General features: G+C 25.8%; 1 protein-coding gene across 4 annotated transcripts in view; it reads left to right on the top strand.

Moving 5' to 3' along the window:
* The window catches only part of LOC127284790 (mucin-5AC-like), a 61582-nt gene that overhangs the window by 23605 nt on the left and 14795 nt on the right, over positions 1-23182 (top strand). For all 4 annotated transcript variants that reach the window (XM_051310458.1, XM_051310456.1, XM_051310459.1 and 1 more), the window contains exons 3-5: positions 14738-16516; positions 16857-16910; positions 20131-21570. In XM_051310458.1, the coding sequence (XP_051166415.1) occupies positions 14738-16516; positions 16857-16910; positions 20131-21570 (3273 nt within the window). The remainder of the gene's footprint in view (positions 1-14737; positions 16517-16856; positions 16911-20130; positions 21571-23182) is intronic.

Below are 23182 nucleotides of genomic sequence, written 5' to 3'. Positions count from 1 at the left end.
ATTTCTAAGGCTATGGATTACAGGTGCATGACCAGTTGCATCACGGAAGACCGGTCGTTCCAATTATTCCCTTTACTGGTGTAACACTGGAATGCTACAAAGAACTTTGCCATGCCCTAGTTGGGATCAGTATGATCTTTTATATTTTTACACGATCTGCTTATTTACTTGAATTAGTTTTATGCATAATATTATGCAAGTGGGAAAGGAATTTACATAATTTACATAATTAAATGTCTCTTTACGAGATGAGAAGTTCCTTAATGATTAATCATGATTTTTTTTTTTTTTGATCCTTGTTTATTTGTTGATATATGTCGTGGGTTATAGTAATCTAGAGCTATTTTTTGATGAAGCAATGAGCATATTTTATGATAAATACTTATTTCATATTGAAAACTAGGGTAAGTGTATGAATTACTGCTGATGCGCCAATTAGATCTATTTTTATAAAATTAGTAAAACTTAGTAATTGAGAACATAAAACTGTTTTAAAATGACTTTAAACTTTATTCCAAATGATATTTGATATTATATCCACTAATGATGTATATTTCGACTATTATCAAATTATTTATTCAAGTTACAATTGAACCTATCACAGTAATTAGAGCATGCGTATATTTTTCTCATGCTGCTATTACTGTGGTCTATCCAGTCAACCTAACCTCTAAATCAACACTTTTAGCGTTGCAGTAATTGGTGCACACCATTCGCAGTAATTCATGCAAACTTTCAGTAATACCAGCATATGCCATTTTTAAAAAAGTTAATATTTTTAATAATATATGAAGCATTCTATGGGAAATTTTCATTGAAAATTTTTTTTTGTCCGAAACATTTTTTTTCGAAATCTATATGAAAAATAAGGAAATACTTATTTTTTTATTTGATGAAAATAAAGGAAGTTATGATTTTTTGAAATTTAACGTCAACGAAGAAAGTGTGTTTTTGGAACATTTTTTAATCTATTGTACTAATAAATTAAAAATTATGCTATATATGAAATTTGTTCATTTTTTCTCAAATTTTTCAAATATGTGCTCAAAAATAACGTACCTATAACAGAAACAACAAAAAAGTTGAAATTAAACTTATAAAGTGAGTTTTCTCAAAGATGGACACTTTCGATTTTTATATTTTTTTTTGCATTACAATCTCTATTGAAGAATTTTTTTCCCTATCTGCGAAAGTGGTATTTTTAGTTTTTAAATTACTATTTATAAGTTTTTTAGTACGGCTCACAGAATTTAAGCATTTTTTCTACAAATATAACCTTTTTCCATTAATATTCATTTGTTTTTTTTTAATTTTCATAAAAACATACTACAAATCGTCGCGTCAAGCTTAAAAATTGTAAATAGTAATTTAAAAACTAAAAGTACCACTTTCACAGATAGGGGAAAAAATTCTTTAGTCATCAGAGATTGTAATACAAAAAAAAAATTAAAAATCGAAAGTGTCTCTTTTGAGAAAACTCACTTTATAAGTTTAATTTCAACTTTTTTGTTGCTGGTACGTTATTTTTGAGCACATATTTGAAAAATTTGAGAAAAAATGAACAAATTTCATATATAGCATAATTTTTAATTTATTAGTACAATAAATTTAAAAATGTTCCAAAAATACACTTTCTTCGTTGACGTTAAATTTCAAAAAATCATAACTTCCTTCATTTTCATCAAATAAAAAAATAAAAAATACATATTTCCTTATTTTTCATATAGATTTCGAAAAAAAAATGTTTCGGACAAAAAAAATTTTCAATGAAAATTTCCCATAGTATGCCCCATATATTTGTTATTTTTTCAAGTTTAAAGTATCGTTTCTATTTTAATAGACATTAATAGTGATTTAACAGAAAGAATTAAATCATTATTATTTTATTTACACTTTTATTATTTTATCATTAAAGTCGGTCTTTGGTTGTACATCACAGTAATTGGGACATTTACCCTAGATGCAAAATAAAGTAGAATAACATTTTTAGAATATTCATCAGAATTTTATTCTTCTTTTGAAAGGAATTAGAGATAAAGCTTACATTATCATTTTTCCTTTAGACGATCCTTTAGTGGTTTCCTCTTTGAGTTTAAAATTATGTTCTGCATGCGCAAAAAGCACATTTATTTTAGAAATGAGTTAATTAAATAATTTATTTTTTAAATATCTTTCTTTCGAGGTTCTCTAAAAATAGAATCAATTGTTTTCCCGATCCATGCATTTTTTATAAATATAATAATAGGGGGGAAAATGTTTATTAACTATTTCATGATGTAATCTGTTTTTTTTTCTTTCTTTTAAAGTATTATCATTCATAAACAAAAATTAAGAAAAAGGAAATTCTCCTTTGTTGCTTCATATGTTTGGAAGCTATAATTATTAACTAAAAGAAAAATTAACTTTAAAGAGTCTACTGCTACTATATTTAAAAACATTTGTTATGTTAACAAATGGAAACATATGTGAAAAAAGTAATATATATATATATATATTGTTTTGTAACATTTTGGTGAAAAAAAAGATCTAAGAATGTATACCATTTTTTTCATTTTTATTCTTACTTATAATAATTTTTCACATATTTTTCTTTTTAAGAAAATGAAGTGTAGTTAGGCTTCCACCTATAATTTTATGACTCTGAAGATTGCGCTAAAGAAAGAAATACCAATTTCCTCAATATAGATATACAAAAACGTATTCTTTTTATAAGAATTCAGTTATGTAGTTTGTGTTCTACTATGATAAGTTAATGTTTTCATTATATATTTAAAAAATTGTATTTCTTAAAAAAAAATGAACCCAGAGATGAAAATTATATTTTTGTTTAAAAAAAATATCAAAAATTTTTTACAAAGAAAAAATTCTTTCTAAATATGAATTAGAATTCGTTCACTAATTCAAATTAGTAGAAATTATTACAAATTCTTAAACAAATTCTCACTAATTCAAATTTAGAGATTTTGATATTAGTTGAAATTAGTCATTTTTAAAAATGTATAATTTTCATTGTTTTTTTCTTTGTATAAATAAAAATTAATTATTGTGTAGAAATTTGAAAATTTTCACACTCTTCTTTCAGAGTTGTATTTTTTCTTTTTATTAAAGGAAATACATTTTAATAATAGGTTTCAATGAGGTTAATGAACTAGCGCGCGAGTTGTAATGAAAAATAAAGCCAGAACTTTATATGTATATATATATGAGTATTAAAACGCAAATTTTTGACGCTTGTGCGTGTAAAATTTTACACTCACTTGTGAAAGGATGCATCAACATATATTATATGTTGGTCGTGTCTATGCACTTCTAGGAAATCATTATAACAACTTCTGCTTTGCTGATGAGACTTTATACACTTAAATATTTTACATATTACAAACCTGTATATTTCCCCGTCCTCTTTTATATATATATATATATGTTCACCAAGATTTAAAATCTAGTTCTTATAAACAGTGAAAGTTTCTTTTCGACTTTGAATAATATTTTAAATATATATATATTATTTTCTGTCTGTTCCTGACCAATAAACTACCCAGGAAAAATTTATATGGTCCTTACCAGTTTTCCTTTTTTGATAATTTTTTATTTACAAATTATATTTCACTAATTTTCCTATTTTATAGTGCTTTAATTGATTTACACTGAAAAAAAATTTATTTGATTCAAATACCGGTGTATTTGGTTATTATCAAATAAATATTTACTTGAATCAAATATTTCTTATTTGAATAAAATATTTCAGTATTTGAAGCAAATACCATTTATTTGATTCAAATAAGAAATAATTGATTCAAGTAAATATTTATTTGATAATAACCAAATACACCGGTATTTGAATCAAATAAATTTTTTTTTCAGTGTAGTTTCGTGACATTTTTTTCCAGTATTTCTCGAATTTTAGTTTCGGAATATTGAAAGTTTAAGCTCGTTATAGAATTAAAGAAACGTAACTTCTGACGCGCTTCAATAGATATTGTTATAATCTATTTTAAATCTTCAAGTATGACTGATTCCTAGGGTATTAGCTAATATTATTTTAAAAGAAAAATATGTTAATTAGTTACTGCTCGATAATTTTGTGTAATTAATCTCTGTCATTATAAATTGTAAAGGTGGCTTTCCTTTGAGAAATTAGAAACAGTTAACACATTCGAAAATTGAAATCTATACTTATTTAAATATATATTAAATTTAATAATATATGATTTAAATACTAATATAATATTTGAAAATAATAATTGACAATTAATTTTTTTAGAATAAAATTTTTTTCGGTGTCAATTTTATTAATATAATAATGAGTCAATCATGATTGTTTTTTTTTACATATAATTTTAACAAATCATTTAAAAAACAAGGTCAACCTTGCAAATTTTTCCGCATACATCGTGTACATAATATATGTGAGAATTCTCTTTTTGGTTAAAGTGAAAGGAAGGTTCGAAAAAAATATGATCTCAGTGCAAAATACTTACATTGAATGGACCAATTAACAAATATGTTGAAACAAGAGAAACATTTGATCATTTGATTCATTTAAGGATCTTGCATTCTTTTTCGTCTATCAATTTTTTACTCTGATGATTTTTATTTTTATAAATATATTTTCCCACTTAGAAAGATTCCCCATAAAGTGCCCCCTGGAGATTCTATTAGAATTCCGCCGGAACTTCCAACGTAATTCCGTCGGAATTCCAAAGAATTTCCGATGGGATTCCGACGGAATTAGGAATCTAAAAATTTTGAAAAAAAATTGATCCGAATTCCGTCAGAATTCTGTCGGAACTCCGTCGGAATCCTATCGGAAATTCTTTGGAACTCCGATGGAAGTTCCGTCGGAATTCTGATAGAACCTCCAGGGGTCACTTTCCGGGGAATCTTTCCAAGTGGGTTATAATTAATTTTTTCGTTTAATTTTATATTTGATAATATATGGATTTTTATATAAGCAATTCAAAAATTTTCATTATATCAATAAATTTTGAAAGATGATATAATTTAGATAAAGCGTGAGATTGGTGGAAAATTGTGTTGTATTTTTTTCTATGTAACGAAGGTCGTACGTGCAGGAGAAATTAGGTTGGTTCCTTCTTATATAGAGTTGATTAGGTGGTTGAGCATGATTGGCACCCATCAATGGGGCGGAAAGTTTTGTCGATAGTAATTTCCTTGAGCTCTAACCACTCAAAAAAGTCCTTCGGCTGTATCGAAGGTCGTTAAATTTTTCTGCGTACACCTTTCCTTCTTTTATATTGAATAAAGTCAATTTTTTTTTTGTAATATAAATAAATAATTTATATAAATAAATGATTAAATTTTTCTATAGTTGAATAAAAAAAATTTTTCGTGAATAAAAAAATAAAAAATTTTCTTTAGATGCAAAACTACACATTTGCAGAAATAAATTTAATAAAAATTTGCTTGAATCGAAATTTTGTTATTGAAAGTATGTAATATATATTAAAGTTAAAGAAAATTGAAGTTATGAAATAAATGGATTTCCAAACTGTTTTGTCGTTTAAAAGTGTTTTTAATATTATGTGAAATTGGAAGGAAAGACTGTGGTATAAAAATAATAATATGAGGCCTGAAGCATTCGTGAAAGGACGATTCACTGTTTCTTCTTTTTTTTTTTTTTTTTTTGGTGTAAACTGGACCGCGCCCTCACTTTCGAATAAATTTTTAAATGACGATTTCATCTCATGAATCTTTCTCTCTAAATTGTTGTGAACAATTTCAATCATTTGGAATATTGTAAAACTTACATTTTTTTCTTTAAAATAAAATCAGTAGATTTTATCTGATTTTCTTTAAAAAGTTAAAAGAATAATTTTTTTTTCCTAACTTGGAAAATTTTACACTAATGTTTGGTAAATTTTCCTATAACTTAAAGTGATGATTGACATATATTTTCTCATAATACTTGTTTGTAGATGCTAAGGATATATTGCAGAATTTTTTTTTTGTATTTATTATAAATATTCCTTTACGTTATAGTAACGTTTACTATATAGTATTGTGTAAAATTTTATATTGTACATGATTAGGAAGCTAAAAGAATATTTTATTTTCTATTAATTTGGTTATCTGCACAAGCTTGAATTAAAACAAACTAAAAGTTTATTATTATTTTTTATAGTACGCAGAAATAATCATATTAGATTTATATATATATATACACTTTACGTGATGAAAATCATTAACCTGAAAGCTGAGGTCGAGATGAACGTTGCGTTACACAATATACTGCCAACAAAACTGCTCTCTATTTTATATATTAAATTAATCATCTGATGAGCTCTAATGCATAAAATGATTCTTTTCTCCCATATTATTATATCATTCTATATATACTCTTCAAAAAGATTTATTGTGTTATTTCACAATTTTTAAGTGAAAAGTAAATGATTGTTATATATAATGTTAAAAAAAAATTAAATGTAGTACAATTTTTTTTCATATTTTATTTATTTTACAATATTTTAGTTTACTATATATATATATATATATATATATATATATATATATATATATATATATATATATGCAATATTTAATTCGTTTAATGCATATTGATATTTGAAAGTAAAATTATCCATGTTGATTAAAATATTTCTAAATATTTCCAATATACGTATAAATATTAATTATATATACTGGATATTTAAGTAATCTTATGTAAGCTGCACCGAAATTTTAAGAATTTAATCTTGGTGCTTCTATTTATGAAATATTATAATTCATGAATTTTATTCTCTCTGTAAGAGTAAAATTTACGGATTATATTATTAAATAGGAGCTAATATTTTATTTATTTATTTACAGTAGTAAAAAATTATTATTTGATTTAGTAATATCTTTTTTTTTTTAAATAAAATTTAGTGAAGAATGACTAAAAATTAGTAGAAATTTTTATTAATTTAAATTAGTTTAATTAATACTTTCGAGTTTTTTTTCTCAAAGTAAAAAAAAACATTAACTATATGTAAAAAGCAAAAGTTAATGAAACAATAGTGCAAAAAAACTAATACTTATGTGAATATATTTATGAAGAAAGTAGAGTAAAGATCAAGTATTCATATGCGGCAAGCGGATATTAATTTCTGTATGTAAATGAACGTAAAATGAACTTTGACTGTAACAAACTTGCATCTCATCATCTTGTTTTCTGTTAAACTTGAAGTGGAATAATTTTTTTTTTTTATCAGGGAAAACGTAGAATGTCAAGAGCCTTTTAGTTTCTGACACTTGTTTAATAAGTCTTGGCTACGTCAACGGTTAATGAACCACATACACTCACTCATATTCTTGTGGCAAGCGTATATATTTATACATATATTGCGAAAACTATTCTACGCATGAAAAATATCTTAGTTGAAAATAAAAAATAATTTTTTTCTTTTAATACTGTATATAACACTTATGAATATAATAGAAAATATGTCCCAGTTAAAAGTCTCATTATTTTTAATATTCAAATTAGGGATTTTATAATTTTTTAAACTGGATTCTTTGTTTTTTACTATATTTATAAATAATGTCGGGTAATCTTTCAATTATGTTAGATAAAAATATTAAAATCTTGCAGCTTTATACATAAATTGTTTTAAAATATTAACTATTACTCTCCTGAATTTTCTTATTTGGCTATTTTATTTACAATTAAAAAAATTTTTTTTTTTTAATGTGACGCGTGTTCTAGAAAGGGACCGAAGAAGCAAAAAATTGTAGGTTATGTTTATGATAGTTTTATGTTTATTAAAAGTATCTCTTAAATTATATGAAATCCGAATAAATTTTTATTGAAATATTTTGGATTTAATGAACACTCAATGGTTTGAGGATTGATCCTTTTTGTGTATATTTTTACTCTAAACTATCGTAAACATAACCTATAATTTTCTGCTTCTTTGGCCCCATATTTGAGAGTACATCACAAAAATATTTTATTATTTTTAATCATCACCATAAACAAATAGAAAATTCCTTTTTTCATTACTATTCTTAATATTATTTATATATTTTTAAATAAATTTTTTAATATTTATTTTTTAACGTTTTTATTAAATAATTGCAAATTTGATTCTAATCAATTTTGAGAATTATCTGACTTTTTTTGCAAAAAGAAAAGTAAAATTGAATTTTACTTCAATACGTTTCCTTATGATTACATCTTAAATATTTCTCGACAATTACAGAATTTTTCAAGACGCTTTTTATTCCTTCATCTGAGAAAATCTATAGACCGTGTATAAAATGCATAAAAGTTAATTTCAATTTAATTTTATACAATAGACGAAACATACATTAATTAATATTGTATAAAAACCGTTTTGAAACGTAATATAAGTATCAATTGAAACTTACACATTTATATCTTTAATTTGATTATTTGATCTTTATGAAGTTGAGAAATGGGGTTCACTTGTAATAAACAATATAATAAATTGCAGATGAATATCAAGTTACAATGAGTTAATAAATTTTGTAACAAATTTATAAATCGCGATCAAAATATTTTGGTAATAAAATATAAAAAATGGTTTTTCTAATAAAAAAAGCAAATAAAAAAATTTATGATATAATTGTTTGACAATAAAAAAAAATTTATAATAAAAGAAAAGTTTAAAAAATACATTAAATTCTACTGAAAAAAATGGAGAAAGTAATCTCATATTGAGAGAAAAATTGTCTATTTTGATATCCTCTTGAGAACCAGAAATGTTTTGTTGCGGCTTATCATGGCCAACGTAAAACGTTCAGCTCTAGTTAGGTCTTAGCTTATAACGTGACGTGTAACACCCACTTTTACTTTTCAACGCGGATTGTGTACCATTGCTAAGTAAAGATAACGATAAAACTGGCAATGCCGTTTCTGAGTTCAGTCACCATATTGCTTGGAGACTTTAATGCCACAGAGCAAGCTATATGATCATTTTACGAGTCTTAGTCACAGTTTCAAGAGTATACTACTTTGCATTTTTCTCTTTCAAAATGAATGTTAAAATTGATTTTTTCAGTATCAGTTAAAAAAAAATTAAAAAGTAATTTATTCACATTTTTTTTTTAAATGATTAAGTGCAAAATGTTCTTGACAATAATATTTCTAGGAATGAAATTGAATGCGCACTCTTATATTGTTCTAATATATACTTACGTTAAAATATTGTTCAACTATTACTAAACAATGCTTTTCAAAAAGAATAATTGCTCCAGTAACAGTGTATATTCTATTTAAAGTCAATTATAGTTTCTTTGTTTATACAAGTTCAATTATTTAGATAAACAAATTATTTATGTAATTCTTTTATTTGTAATTTAAGGAAAAGTTAAATTTTTCTAAAAGAAATTTTTGTACTCTCTAAATCTGAATTAGTAAAAATTTTAATTAATTGGAATTAGTAATTATATTTGTTGGGTAATTAGTTAAAATTTTTCTAACTTGTTAGTAACAAATTTTTTTACTATTAATTAGTCAATTAATAGTACTAATTAATTATGTTGATTCTAATTATGTTGATCCTAATTATGATGATCCTACTTATGTTGATCCTACTTATGTTGATCCTAATTATGTTGATCCTAATTATGTTGATCCTAATTATGTTGATCCTAATTATGTTGATCCTACTTATGTTGATCCTACTTATGATGATCCTACTTATGTTGATCCTACTTATGTTGATCCTAATTATGTTGATCCTAATTATGTTGATCCTAATTATGTTGATCCTAATTATGTTGATCCTAATTATGTTGATCCTACTTATGATGATCCTACTTATGTTGATCCTACTTATGTTGATCCTACTTATGTTGATCCTATTTATGTTGATCCTATTTATGTTGATCCTACTTATGTTGATCCTACTTATGTTGATCCTACTTATGTTGATCCTACTTATGTTGATCCTACTTATGTTGATCCTAATTATGTTGATCCTAATTATGTTGATCCTACTTATGTTGATCCTACTTATGTTGATCCTAATTATGGTGATCCTAATTATGTTGATCCTAATTATGTTGATCCTAATTATGTTGATCCTACTTATGATGATCCTAATTATGTTGATCCTACTTATGATGATCCTACTTATGATGATCCTACTTATGTTGATCCTACTTATGTTGATCCTACTTATGTTGATCCTACTTATGTTGATCCTACTTATGTTGATCCTACTTATGTTGATCCTAATTATGTTGATCCTAATTATGTTGATCCTACTTATGTTGATCCTACTTATGTTGATCCTAATTATGGTGATCCTAATTATGTTGATCCTAATTATGTTGATCCTAATTATGTTGATCCTACTTATGATGATCCTAATTATGTTGATCCTACTTATGATGATCCTACTTATGATGATCCTACTTATGTTGATCCTACTTATGTTGATCTTACTTATGTTGATCCTACTTATGTTGATCCTACTTATGTTGATCCTACTTATGTTGATCCTACTTATGTTGATCCTACTTATGTTGATCCTACTTATGTTGATCCTAATTATGTTGATCCTAATTATGTTGATCCTAATTATGTTGATCCTAATTATGTTGATCCTACTTATGATGATCCTACTTATGATGATCCTACTTATGTTGATCCTACTTATGTTGATCCTACTTATGTTGATCCTACTTATGTTGATCCGACTTATGTTAATACATACAAATTATCGTAATACTAATTAGTTTAATACTAATTATGTTAATACTAATTAATTATAATCCTACTATTAATTAGTTAAATTTCACTAATTCAAAAACAAAAAGTTATAACACTAATTTAAATTAATAAAATTGGTTACTAATTTAGATTTAGAGAGTAAAAATATAATTTATAAGTAAATACAATTATTTTTCTAATAGAAATTTTGTAACTTTTTTCTAATAATTAATTATTTTTTACTAATTATACTGAAGCAAAAAATCAGCAAAGATTTTATAAAAAAAATTAGTTATTTTTAATTTCACATAATTGCGATTGATTAATATTAAATGGGGGAAAAAAATTGACTTCGCCCTCCTCCTTCGAAATTATACACATTTACATTCTTACAAGTTATAATTTTTCGATTAAAAATCATAAACTAGCTTTGAGAAGTTGACGTAATAAAATGATCGTAACCACATAAGTCGGTGGAATTTCGTCTGGAAAATGGAGTTTAACTTCTCATTTATTCAGCCGTATTACTCTCAAATTGCAACTATATGAAAATGATCAGGAAATTATATAGGATATAGAATATACGAATTTCATGGAAGTGAAGATTAAATTACAATTATTGATTCAAGCTAGTTTATAACATTCTTAAATTCTTTCACATCCTCAAAAAAACTAGATACGTATTTAAAAAAAGAATCTGAGATCAGTTTTTCAAAATTCAAAATGGCGGTTGAAAATTTCCGCTATTTTGAATTTTAAAAAATTAATTGAATCGTGAGCAGAATTTTATAAATTTGCAAGTATATTAAAGACATAATAAATCTTGAATATAAATTTTTTTTTCTATCACGGAGAATAATTTTGATTTATGAAATCGTGAGAAAATTGGCCTTCAACTTTTGTTGACTTTTACAACATTTACGACACTATTATTGTCTTTATTCCGTGACATTGATGAGTATATAATTGTAATAAACGACTGACCCAAATTTGTCCTCACAGTATATAAATTTGCATGATTAATTTCATTATTATCATTTTATTATTGAACCCGACAATCTCAATAACGTTATTTGAAAATTACATTAAAGTCATTGGTTAATTAGTATTGGAAAATAAATGTTTGCAAATCGTAATCTAATAATTAACAGCAATTTTCATTAATCATAATCTGATAAATTATTATATGAAATGCCTTTTAGATAAATATATAGATGAAACAATACTGTAAAATACAAATCGATATAATTCGTTGTATTAGTCTCTATATCAGTTTAGATTAAGTTAAATTGTAACTATTCTTGAATGACTTAGAAACGATTATTATTTCAAGTGTAATTCCCAGTTGTTATCGAAATTACACAATATATATATAGACACATATATATTATCAAATAAACAAACTTTCTGATAATTATCTATTTCTCTAGGAGAAAAATTACATCGTCAATTATATACTTCATATATACTTTCTCTTCAGTCTCCTTAATTTCAAATTTTTTTCTCACTATATATAAAGAAATTTTCTTTCTTTCGAACGTTTTTTTGAAAATTTTGATTTACTATCGAGAATATATCAAAACTGAGACAACGGTAAACTTATTATTTATGGCTATTATTATTATTATTATATAAAATTATTTAACAGTTTTAAATAATTCTTTGGAAAAATTTTTTTCTTCAATTTTTCTATTAACTTTTCTCTCCTGTTGATTTAATAAACTGTTGCACAAATTATAATTGCGATAATTTTCTAATATCTTTGGGATTTTATCTTTCTTTCTATAATTATTTCCTTTGACAATGTCGAAGATTAGAGTTTGATATCGAGAGATATAATTGGCATTTAATAATAAATGTATTCTATTTAGAAAAATTTTTTCCTTTAAAAAAAAAATTTATTTCTGATTTGTTTGTGTAAAGTAAATAATTCAATGATTTGTTTAGATACAAAATTTTGAAGAATCGCTCATATAGTAATTTTTAAGTATATAAACTATTCCAAGGGAAATGATTTTAAATCACTTTCCATAAATTTACACCCTACGGCTATGACGACCTACTTATTTTGCATTCGTGAATATACACGGAATCCTTGTAATTTCCCCCCACATATATATTTTTTTTTGTTGAAATCGATGGCTATGAGCGATTATTCTCTCTATCCTCGTGTGAACACGAAACTGGAACTGTGCGCACTTTTGCGTAGTGATAGTTTCTTTGTTGGTAGAAAAGTTTTGATATTCTTTTTCGAATGAACATACACTTTCAGGGTTATATATTTTGATTCAAGGTTTTCCTTTGTGTCATACAAAAAAGGGATAATTTTTTTTTTCCCCATTAAGTTAACATGTGTCCGAATTTTTTTTTTTTGAAGAGGCAGTATTTTTTTTATCCTTCAAATATCTGAGATTCACAACTCGTTAAGTCTTTGTTGTCCGATTTTTCTATAATTATTTTATCTTTTATATATTTATATTATATTTTTGTTGGATATATTTTGTAAGGTTAATTTTTTTCGTCTGACTAAGGTTGGAATTTTCTACTTCCTAAAATCAAGTTCCTCGCTCTACTGTCTGTCCGTGCGTAGATTTTTCTACTTATTTGGGATAAGTGGAATAACTACTGTAGAAGTATATAGAGAGTAAAAGTTTTCGAAAACAAATTGAAATATATTTTTTTAAATATTACAAAGCAATTATGTTATTTAAAAAAAATTTCAAATATTAAAAATGAAGAATTTTTCTGTAATTGATTGGTTATTTTAATGTCGAATATAAATTTCTCTTATTCGATAAAAAAAAAATATAAATATGCAATAATATTTTCAAAAGCCTTGAGGGCTTGAAAAAAAAAAATAAAAAATTTTTTACTCTGGGTGTGGTCAATATTGCAACATTTTTATATTGGGCCTGTGTCCTGTTACATGAATTTATACCTGTAATATTTTTTTTAACTCGATGGACTTTCCTGATATTTCGACTTGGACCAGTTTTATGTCTGCTTTATATTATATCGCAAAGGCCTTCATCAAAAAGTTTCAAGACACTCGTCACTTACACTCTCTTCAATAAATGCCCTTTTCCACACAAGACATTTTCTTCCTGATCTTATTTAATTTCTTATTCAAGCATCAGGTAATTCCAGGTGCACTGCCAACTCAAGCACACGTCATATTCTTTTCACCTTTAAACAACTTAATTTCTCATATTATTTTTTACTTTTTATTTATATATAGATTTTGAAATTGAAATTTAAAAAAATTTATTTTAATAATTTAAATTTATTCGATAATAAATACTTTTATTTACTTATTATTGATTATATTTTGATTTGTATAAAAAATTTCACTTTGAACAGCTAAATAATTTACTGTGAAATTATGAAAATGTTTATCTAAATTATAAAAACTAGCTATTCTGGTAAATTTTTTTTTACTAAATAAATTTGGAAGATTAAAATTGTATTAGCTGCATATAGAATAGGATAATTATTTAGAAATGAAAATGTTGAGACATTATGGAAAAAAAGAACATTAGCAAAGACAAGCGTTGCGGTCAAATCGAGGAAAATGATACCTACTTATAGCTTCGCATGAAAGTTAAAAGGAAAAGGTAAACCGGTTAATGTACGGGGAGAATGGTATCAATTTATTTTGGCTCCAGCTGTAAATGTCCTATAACACCTTGATTACCTTGGTTAAAAGCTTCATAGTAATCAGATTACAAATTTGTCCTTTGAAAATGTTTTCCCATCGAGGATATAACGAATAAAAAACACAAATCACCGATTTGACATATAAAAAAAGCAGTGTCAAATATTATATCTTTACTTTCAAGTCCAAGTGGCCGTGATATTTCCTCTATTTTTTTTTTTTTTTTTTAATTTACATATTTATCTAATTTAATTTATCAAAATGAATTCGCAAGTTCTTATATAATTTCATTTTTGGTTTTGATTTAAAATCCAAAACAAAATTTTAAATCTAATTTTATTTTTGTACGAATTAAAAATAAAAATTCGTATTCATTCTTTTGTGAATTTTTGTTCTAGGTCGACGAACCAAAGCTACCGGCACCAAGGAGCCGGGGGAGTTCAAGATTTAATGCTCAAAGTGCCAGAACAACAGAATCACCTCCCGATTCAATTCCCATTCAAAAATCATTAAACAGACGTGGATCATCAAATCGAAAAACAAATGGATTTAATTCATCACCCATTGAGGAGGGAACAACATTAAAAACCACAAAAATAGAATTAAATTCCAATAATCGAAAATTTGAACCGAAAAAATCAATAAATAAAAATCAAAGTACAACATCGTCAACAAATGATGAAATTAGTACAACTAATCGAAAAGTGATTTTTAATAAAAAAAATTCCAATCAACGACATTTGATTGATAATAATTCACCGGAAGTTGGAAAATTTCAGAAAGTCTCTACTCGATCACGACAATTGAACCGTAACATTCAATCAGATCAAGCGGAAAAAATTGTTCTCGATAAGAATGGACCATCAATTTTTTCCGCAACAAACAATTCGGATGATTCACGATTAAGAACAGGAAGAAAAATTCAAACAACTTTTACACAACGTGAATTACGAAGTGAAATTCCAGCATCCAAAAGATTTGCATCGCGACGAAGTGATGATGATGATTTAAATTCAGAAAAAATTGAGAAAAAAATCGACAGTGTAAATAATTTGAGAAAAATTATTGATCATTCAAAGAGGGATTCGTTACCAGCTGGATCGGAAAATATTAATGTACCAGCAATTCTTCAGGTTACACGAAGATCAGCACCATCGACACAGTCGACAATTACCGAGGAAATTGATTCGAGAAAATCACGACAAAGGGGTAGAACTTCATTTGCAGAAAGTGTTCGAAGTGAAGAATCAAGTAGAAGTGATTCTAGAAGAGTTCCATCAAGATCGGATCAAATTGGAAACGATGAGATTGTCAACAGACGAAATGGAAATAGATTCTCGAAGGACGAGGTCGATACAATAAAAATGAGAAGTTCGGAAATGAAATCAAGAATTGGTGATAGTGATTTAAGATCCAGGGGAAGAGGACAAGATGCATCGTCGATTATTCAAGATGGAAGGACTATGGGTACAAGTAACGAGAGAAGAAATGGAAGATCAAGAAATCAGGAAGATTCGAGAAAACGATCTAGAAACAGATCGAGAATTGAACAGTCAAAATCTTCAGAATCAACAACATCACAGGAAACGGTGACAGCTTTCCCGGAAGTAACAGCTTCTGGTGGTAGAACTGATTTTGATTCAGGGTCTTTGATAATCTCCTCGCGATCAGCAACCACAGTGTCTCCGAATAGCAGAATCGTGTCAACAACGACCTCGAGAGCCACTAGGAGAGAAAGTGAAGGAACAACATCAACAAGATCGAGGGAGCGAACTGGAACATCGAGACGTAAAGCCTCCAAGGAGGACTTCTACAATCATGGCCTTGGTTTCAGGGGCAGAAGACCATTACCTGATTCTTCAACTGTTGGTACAATAATTACCACTGAAATTCCACAGAGAATTGTAACAACAACAATAATTCCACAAGAATCACAGGCAAGAGGAAATCCTGGATGGTCATTGCATAGAAGACCGTATACTGGTGCTGAATCATCGCTAGTGACAACGGAGGAGGAAATCACCACAACTTCCGGTTCAGCGACTAAATCACCAGGTAGAAGAGGCAATAAAACTTTTGTTAAAGCCCCTGGCGATTCACCGATCATTTCTGCCAATCATGAAAATATTGATGACGAAAATTATCCTCCAGACTTTAAGGAAAAATTAGCTCAATTGGTGAGTTTTTTTTTTTTGATTTTACTTTCATTGATTATTGATTTTATTCTATGGTATAAAAAAATGATCTATTGGTTTTAAAATTTCTAATTTAATAAAAAAAAAAAACATTTGTTTAAGACTGTAAAATATTTCATAAATCAATGAAATAATTACAGGCATAATAAATATTAGTTGATTTTGTTTGGATATTTAAATTAACTGTTATTGATTTAACAAAATTGTTTTCTTCTGAATTTAATATTTATATTTTGATTTGCAAATTTACTGTATATATTTTATTTCTATTATTTCAAATGGTCGTGAATTTAAAGTAGAAAGAAAATATATATTATTACAGAAAAATTTGGGTTCATCGTCTGGAGCAAAAGCAACCACAAGATCTCCATTACAAGTGAGTTCTTATTTTCAATATAATATACATGGCAAAAAAAATAATTGTACAAAAAAAAATTATAAGGAATTTTTTTTATACATTTCCCATTTTATTGCAGTGAAATTTATTTAAATATTATATAAATGACAAAACAATTACTAATTTATTTGCAGTATTTTTTTCAAAGCAATATTTATTCAAATTAATGTTTAATATTACAATACAAAATTAGCTTAGAATAAGAATAAATATTTTTTCTTTTCTTTTTTTTGCATGAAAATATTATTTACAGCTGAAAGTTGCATGATAATTCAACTGTACAATTGGTTAGTACAATTGGTACTATAATTAAGGAAATAATTCAATGATACAATTGAATACTATTAGTACAATTATTTTGAAATTTTAAAGAAATTAAAACTACTTCTTTTAATTTCTAAATTTTCAATTTTATCGTTTAATTATTTATTTAGCATTTAATTTTTGTAAATATTTTATATTTATATTTCCTGGAAAAAAGTTAAAAATGTTTTTTTTTGAAAAAATAATTTTTATTATGAAAAACTTTTTTCTAAGCCTAAAAAACTTTTCTTTCTGTGCTATGCTATTGAATATTTAATAATTGTCAATTGCTTCCCTTCTTTCTCTGCAATTTCTTCATTTCTCCCTAAACTGAAAAAAAAAATTTATTTCATTCAAATAATCTTAACTATTTATCAAATAAATATTTCTTTAAAGCAAATAATTTTTACTACAGTCAATAAAATTTTATTTGCTTCAAATTATTAGTTTAAATACAGTTTTTTTTATTCAAATAAAAAATATTTTATATATAAATAAATATTCATTTGATAAAAAAATTATTTGAGTCAAATAAAATTTTTGCAGTGTATTTGAGGTAATTTTTGTTTTTCTATATTTGCATGCAACAAAAGTCTCGCACTATATTTGAATTGGAATTTTCTATGAATTTTGTTAAATAAATTTTTTTCGATTTTGTTTATCCAATTTTTTTTTACCAATATTGTAAAAATAAGACTATTTTAAATTTTTTACCTGGAAAACAAAAAACAATTTTTAGCAAAAAAAAAGAAATTTCCTTATTATTTAAGCATGTGCTATAAAAGGAAACAGAATGCGGAAAAATCCAATTCAAGATCAAAGAGACAATAACACAGAGTTTGAACAATATATATGTCGAAATATATTGAAACTGTACAAAAAAAAAAATGTATTCGATGTCATTGACTCCCAATATTACGACTTGTGTGAAGAACATTGACATCGAGCTTGTGATGCTTTATTCTCCTCTAATTTATATTCTTTCGAAAATCTTACTCAATCGAAAGGAAAGTCTGTCTTATTTTTTTTTTTTTTTGAATTACTTCTTGGAAATGAAATTTCACATGTGATATAGATTTCATAATACCGTGAGGGATTCGCGAACCGGTTAATTTCGCTGGCCAACTGTTCTTGTTTTTGGGTTCCTCGTATATTATATGGAGAAAGTAAAACCTTGAGCGAAGGCGTGGTAACTGAACGCGATTCGCGCGTAAATTGGATCAGATTTTATTATATACACAAAAAGGATCATGAATAATTAAAATATCTCATTAATGTCGCAGTTAAAAAAAAAGTACTGAAAACTTATGACTCTTTAAAAAAATTAGTAAACTGATTTTGTAGGTTTTTTTTTTCATTGTATTCAAATCGAAAATACATACTTTAAGCCTTAAAAATGTTTCCATATGGGAGAGAAAAAAATGTAAATTTGTGCTTTTAATATGTTTTTTTTTTTTTTATTTAATTATTATCATTTACTTTTTATCTATTATTTTGCTTTTTATTAATTATTTTATTATTTAATTAATTATTTTAATTCAATAGTTAATTAATCTTTATCTGCTTTTCGCTTCTTTTTGATTAATTATTTATTTTTATTTTATTTTTCATTTATTATTATAAACAACTTGTCATGTTGAAGTCTTTAATAGTGAAATTTACGTCTAAAAGTAAAAGTTTTCTTCTTCTAAAAAATTCTTATCAAAAATTAATAGACATAAAATGAATAAATTAGTAAGTATTTAAATTATTAATTTGACATTAATTAAATAAAAAAAAAAATTCACTAACGGAGAAATGTGATTTTATAGAAAATAAAATTAAAAAAGGGTTATATTCCCTTTTGTAAAAATAAATATTGTCCTCGATTATTATTTTTAATCGAAGATTTCCTGTACCGTTATAAATGGCCTGTAATTGCAATTAGTAATTAACGAAAGTTGATTGTCTAACTTTCATACTCGATTCTCCCTTTAATGATGGCTTTTGGTGACATAGATCTATTTTTATTATAAATTTTATAGAAAAAAATTTCTAAAGTTTATCATTAATCAATATCGAGAGCTCGAAAATTGGACGGAAATAAATGTCGTAATTTAAAAAATAAAAAATATATATCATTATTAGAGAAATTAATTTCGTATTGTAATAAATAATTTAGAGAATTTCCTTTTCAAAAAAAATTTTTTTTTCTCTATTCTATATTATTTCTAATAATAATTCTTTTTAAATTTTAATTAATTAATTTTTTTTTTAATTAAAAAAAATCCATACAAACCAAAAATTGGACGGTTTTGATAAGCATCGTAGAAATTTGACGACAGTTTTTTTTTTTATCTGTCCAATAATCGGAATTCTGTTTCTTTAGACCTTAAAAAAAGCGTCATTAAACTTTCAGTTACTGTCATCAGCAATGCGATCGTGGTTCGAGATCATTAAGAACGTCATCATTAATTGGACCGTCTATTTACTGAAGTTCTTCAAATGAAGGGACGAAAGAACCAAAAGAAATAAATAAAAAAAAAAAATGGCCTTTGAAATGAATATAGAACAGAATAAATAAATAACAAATTCGAAAAGATAGCAAAACAAAATTTTTTTTTCTTTATTTTCTTTGCATGATAAAATTATAAATATTGTACATTAGCAATGCCAATCATTCGATTCTCTTTTATAATTTTTTTTTCTTTTGCATGAAATTTTTATTATAAAATTGCCTGTTTAAAATATATATTGGATTTTATTAACTCGCTTTTGGTGATACTTTTCTTTCTTCTATAATTATAAAACTGACTCAAAAACTGAAAAAAGTCTCAGCCGAGTCAAAAAAAAAAAAAAAAAAAAATCAATGGATTATCATCGTTCATAAAAAGGTTGTTCGACGACCTTTTTTCAGGGCAACAAGAAAGCATCAACATCACTATTCTCCGCGAGGTCCAGAATGAAATTGGAAAATGCCAGAAAGCTAGTGAAACCTGAATTGCTCGATGAAGAAACAAATTTACAAACCGATTCAATCAATGAGAGAAAAAATTTGGATATTGAAGAAGAGAAGAAATTGGAAAACAAATTATCTGATCTTCACACCGAAAGTACATTGGGTCAAGAGAGTGTTGTCAAACCAAAATTAGCAAGACCGAAAAAAAATGACGAAACAAATAAAATCCATAATTTCACACCAAAATCACGTATTTCATCCGTTAAAGAAGATGGGAAAAATAAATCTCAAAATTCAACCAGAAACAGTGATTCTTTTTCAAAATCTCGTTCAACATTCAAAATTAGATCAAAACCAAAAGTTGAAAATCGAATCGAAGCTAATAATTCCCTAGGTAGGGGAAAATCATTTACAAGAAGAACTAATAAGACAAATGATTATTCAACGACTCAAAAACCAAAAAGTACGTCGATTCGTCGTTCGTTGAAAAATACAGAAGAAAATAAATTAAAATCATCAACATCTTCGCGAAAACCAATTTCGCGATACAGAAATGCTTCTACTGGAAAATCAGGATCAAAATACAAATTTTCAAGGACCAGTACAACAAATCAAATTAATTCCAATTCAATTGGAGAAATAACAGAAAATCCAGTGACAATGAAAAATTATATCTCAGTAACAAGATCACTTAGTACAACAATTTCTGAAGAGATTTCAACGAAAAAATTGAGAACCAAATTATTCAATGATCTCTCGAGGAGCAGTGTTGATGAAACGAGATTATTGAAGACAAAAAAGGAGCCAACAAAAATTAATGAAACAACGACAACACCAACAACAACGTTAGCAACAAAAAATGTTCGACCAACCAGTCGTTATTCAAGAAATAAAGTACAAGTATTTAAAACTGATTCAATTTTAAAATCAAATGTCACAAATAGCGATCAAAGTGAAAAGAAAATAGTGAATAGTACACAAAAAATAGATCCACGTTCAAGAACTGCAACCTATCGAAGACACTCGGAAGTTGCACAAAGCTTGTTGAGATCATCGACTGTTGAGCCGAATAGCATTGAAATAACACCGAAAGCAACGAGATTTCAAGTGTCGACTAGTAACCCTTCACCACAGTTGGTAACACAGGAACCCGTAGTTAATGTGAAGGTATCCAATGATTCCAATAGTGTGCAGCAGCAGTCTCTTCAAATTCTTCAAGACGGCAATACATTCACCGGAAATAGTGGCAATATCTTCAATCCCACTAAGAATGTCCTTGTCACTGCCGGAAATGTTACTCTTTTAGAGCAAATTAGAGGAACAGTGGCGCCTTTACTTGGTTCATTGGGTGCCAGAAGTCCCATTTTTTCTGGAATCTACAATAATGCCTCAAATATCGTAAGATTTGAAATTTTTTAATTCTTTTCTTTTTTTATTAGTCTTTTAAATGGCTACAGCAATTTAAGATCGCATTTTTCGTTTAATACTGGATTAAAATTTATTTATTATTTACTCCCTAATTTTGAATGAATAATTCACTGATACACTGTAAAAAGAAGATGTTAATTTCAGATGAGTCTTAAAATCAGCGCTAGTAGCTCTAATGGAAATTGCATTGCGTAAATTCAGCAAAGCTGCCTTAAAAATGTTGCCTCTTAAAATAAGACCTCTTTTCGGCCTTAAAATAAGACTTTCTTTTTACAGTGTAAAATATTTAAAATTTCAGTAAGAACACTTACACTTCAGTAAGATTTTTACTAAAATTCAGTCATAATTAACTGATAATTGGATTAAAACAGTTGAATCTGTTTTACCGATCAATGATAATGCAGATTTAACTGTTCTGTTTTACCGATCAACGATAGTATAGATTTGACTGCGTAAATCAATAATAATTTCTACTAATATTCAGTCAAATCGAACTGAATTTCAGTGAAAATATTACTGAAGTAATTCAGTTCCTTTTCAGTTATTTTATTAGTGAAATCTCACTTATTCAAATTTAGAGAGTGTTTAATATTTATTAATGATATATTAATTATTATTTATTGATTAGTTAATAATATTTATTTATTAGTTAGTTACTTTGAGAAATATAAATATTCTTGTATACAGAATATATCAAGAATATTCCTGCAATATTCCAAAATATACATAAAATAAATCAAAAAATATACCTAATTCCTAAAATATAATTTTTTTTAAATAAAATTTTAAAATGAAAATTTTTTGTCACTATTTGGTTATTCACCTTAACGAAAATTCAATCACAATGAATAATGTAAAGAAAATTGTAATATTTTTTCTGTTTTTAAATCTTTTTAATTAATTTTGTTTTCATACTATTGAATATTCCTCATTAATTTTTAAATTTTTTTAAATCATATTTGATCTAAAAAATCAAAATCTATTTGTACAATTGACAATAATTATTTGTAGTGTCTTTTAAATTAATAGTTTATCAATTTATTTGCATACGATTGGGTATATAATAGCTATACAATTATCGTAAAATTTCACAGTAAATCAATATCTTTAATATTAAAACAAAATTCCAATACAATATTTTTAAGAAAATAATATAAATTCAAGAAATATATTATTAACGAAAAATGTTAAAATTTTGCTTCTTGTTATTCATTGCAACATTTTCATTATTTCCATACCAGGAATTGCATCCTTAAATTTGGAAAAGATACATGGAAATAATACATTTTCCAATTTCAAACCAACGATTCCATATTCAGATTAATTAAAGTTTAATTTAATTCATTTCCTTAAAATAAATAAAAAACGAAAACAAAAAAAATTCAAATACAAAATTAAGATGTTCTAAATCAAAATTCTTCTAAAATATTGTAATATTTTTGTATATGGATTATTGCAGGATTATTCTTGTTTGAAATATTTAAAAAAAAAATTTAATTCTCTTAGATTATTATTTCTCTTTTGTGTATTTCAATAAAATATAGAGATTTTCAAATAATATAATGTGAAATTGTACAAAATG

This window comes from Leptopilina boulardi, unplaced genomic scaffold (assembly GCF_019393585.1).
Source record: "Leptopilina boulardi isolate dan_hultmark-lab unplaced genomic scaffold, ZJU_Lbou_2.1 LbouV2_325, whole genome shotgun sequence".
Lineage (NCBI taxonomy): Eukaryota > Metazoa > Arthropoda > Insecta > Hymenoptera > Figitidae > Leptopilina > Leptopilina boulardi.
This window is presented reverse-complemented; position numbering and strand designations above follow the sequence as displayed.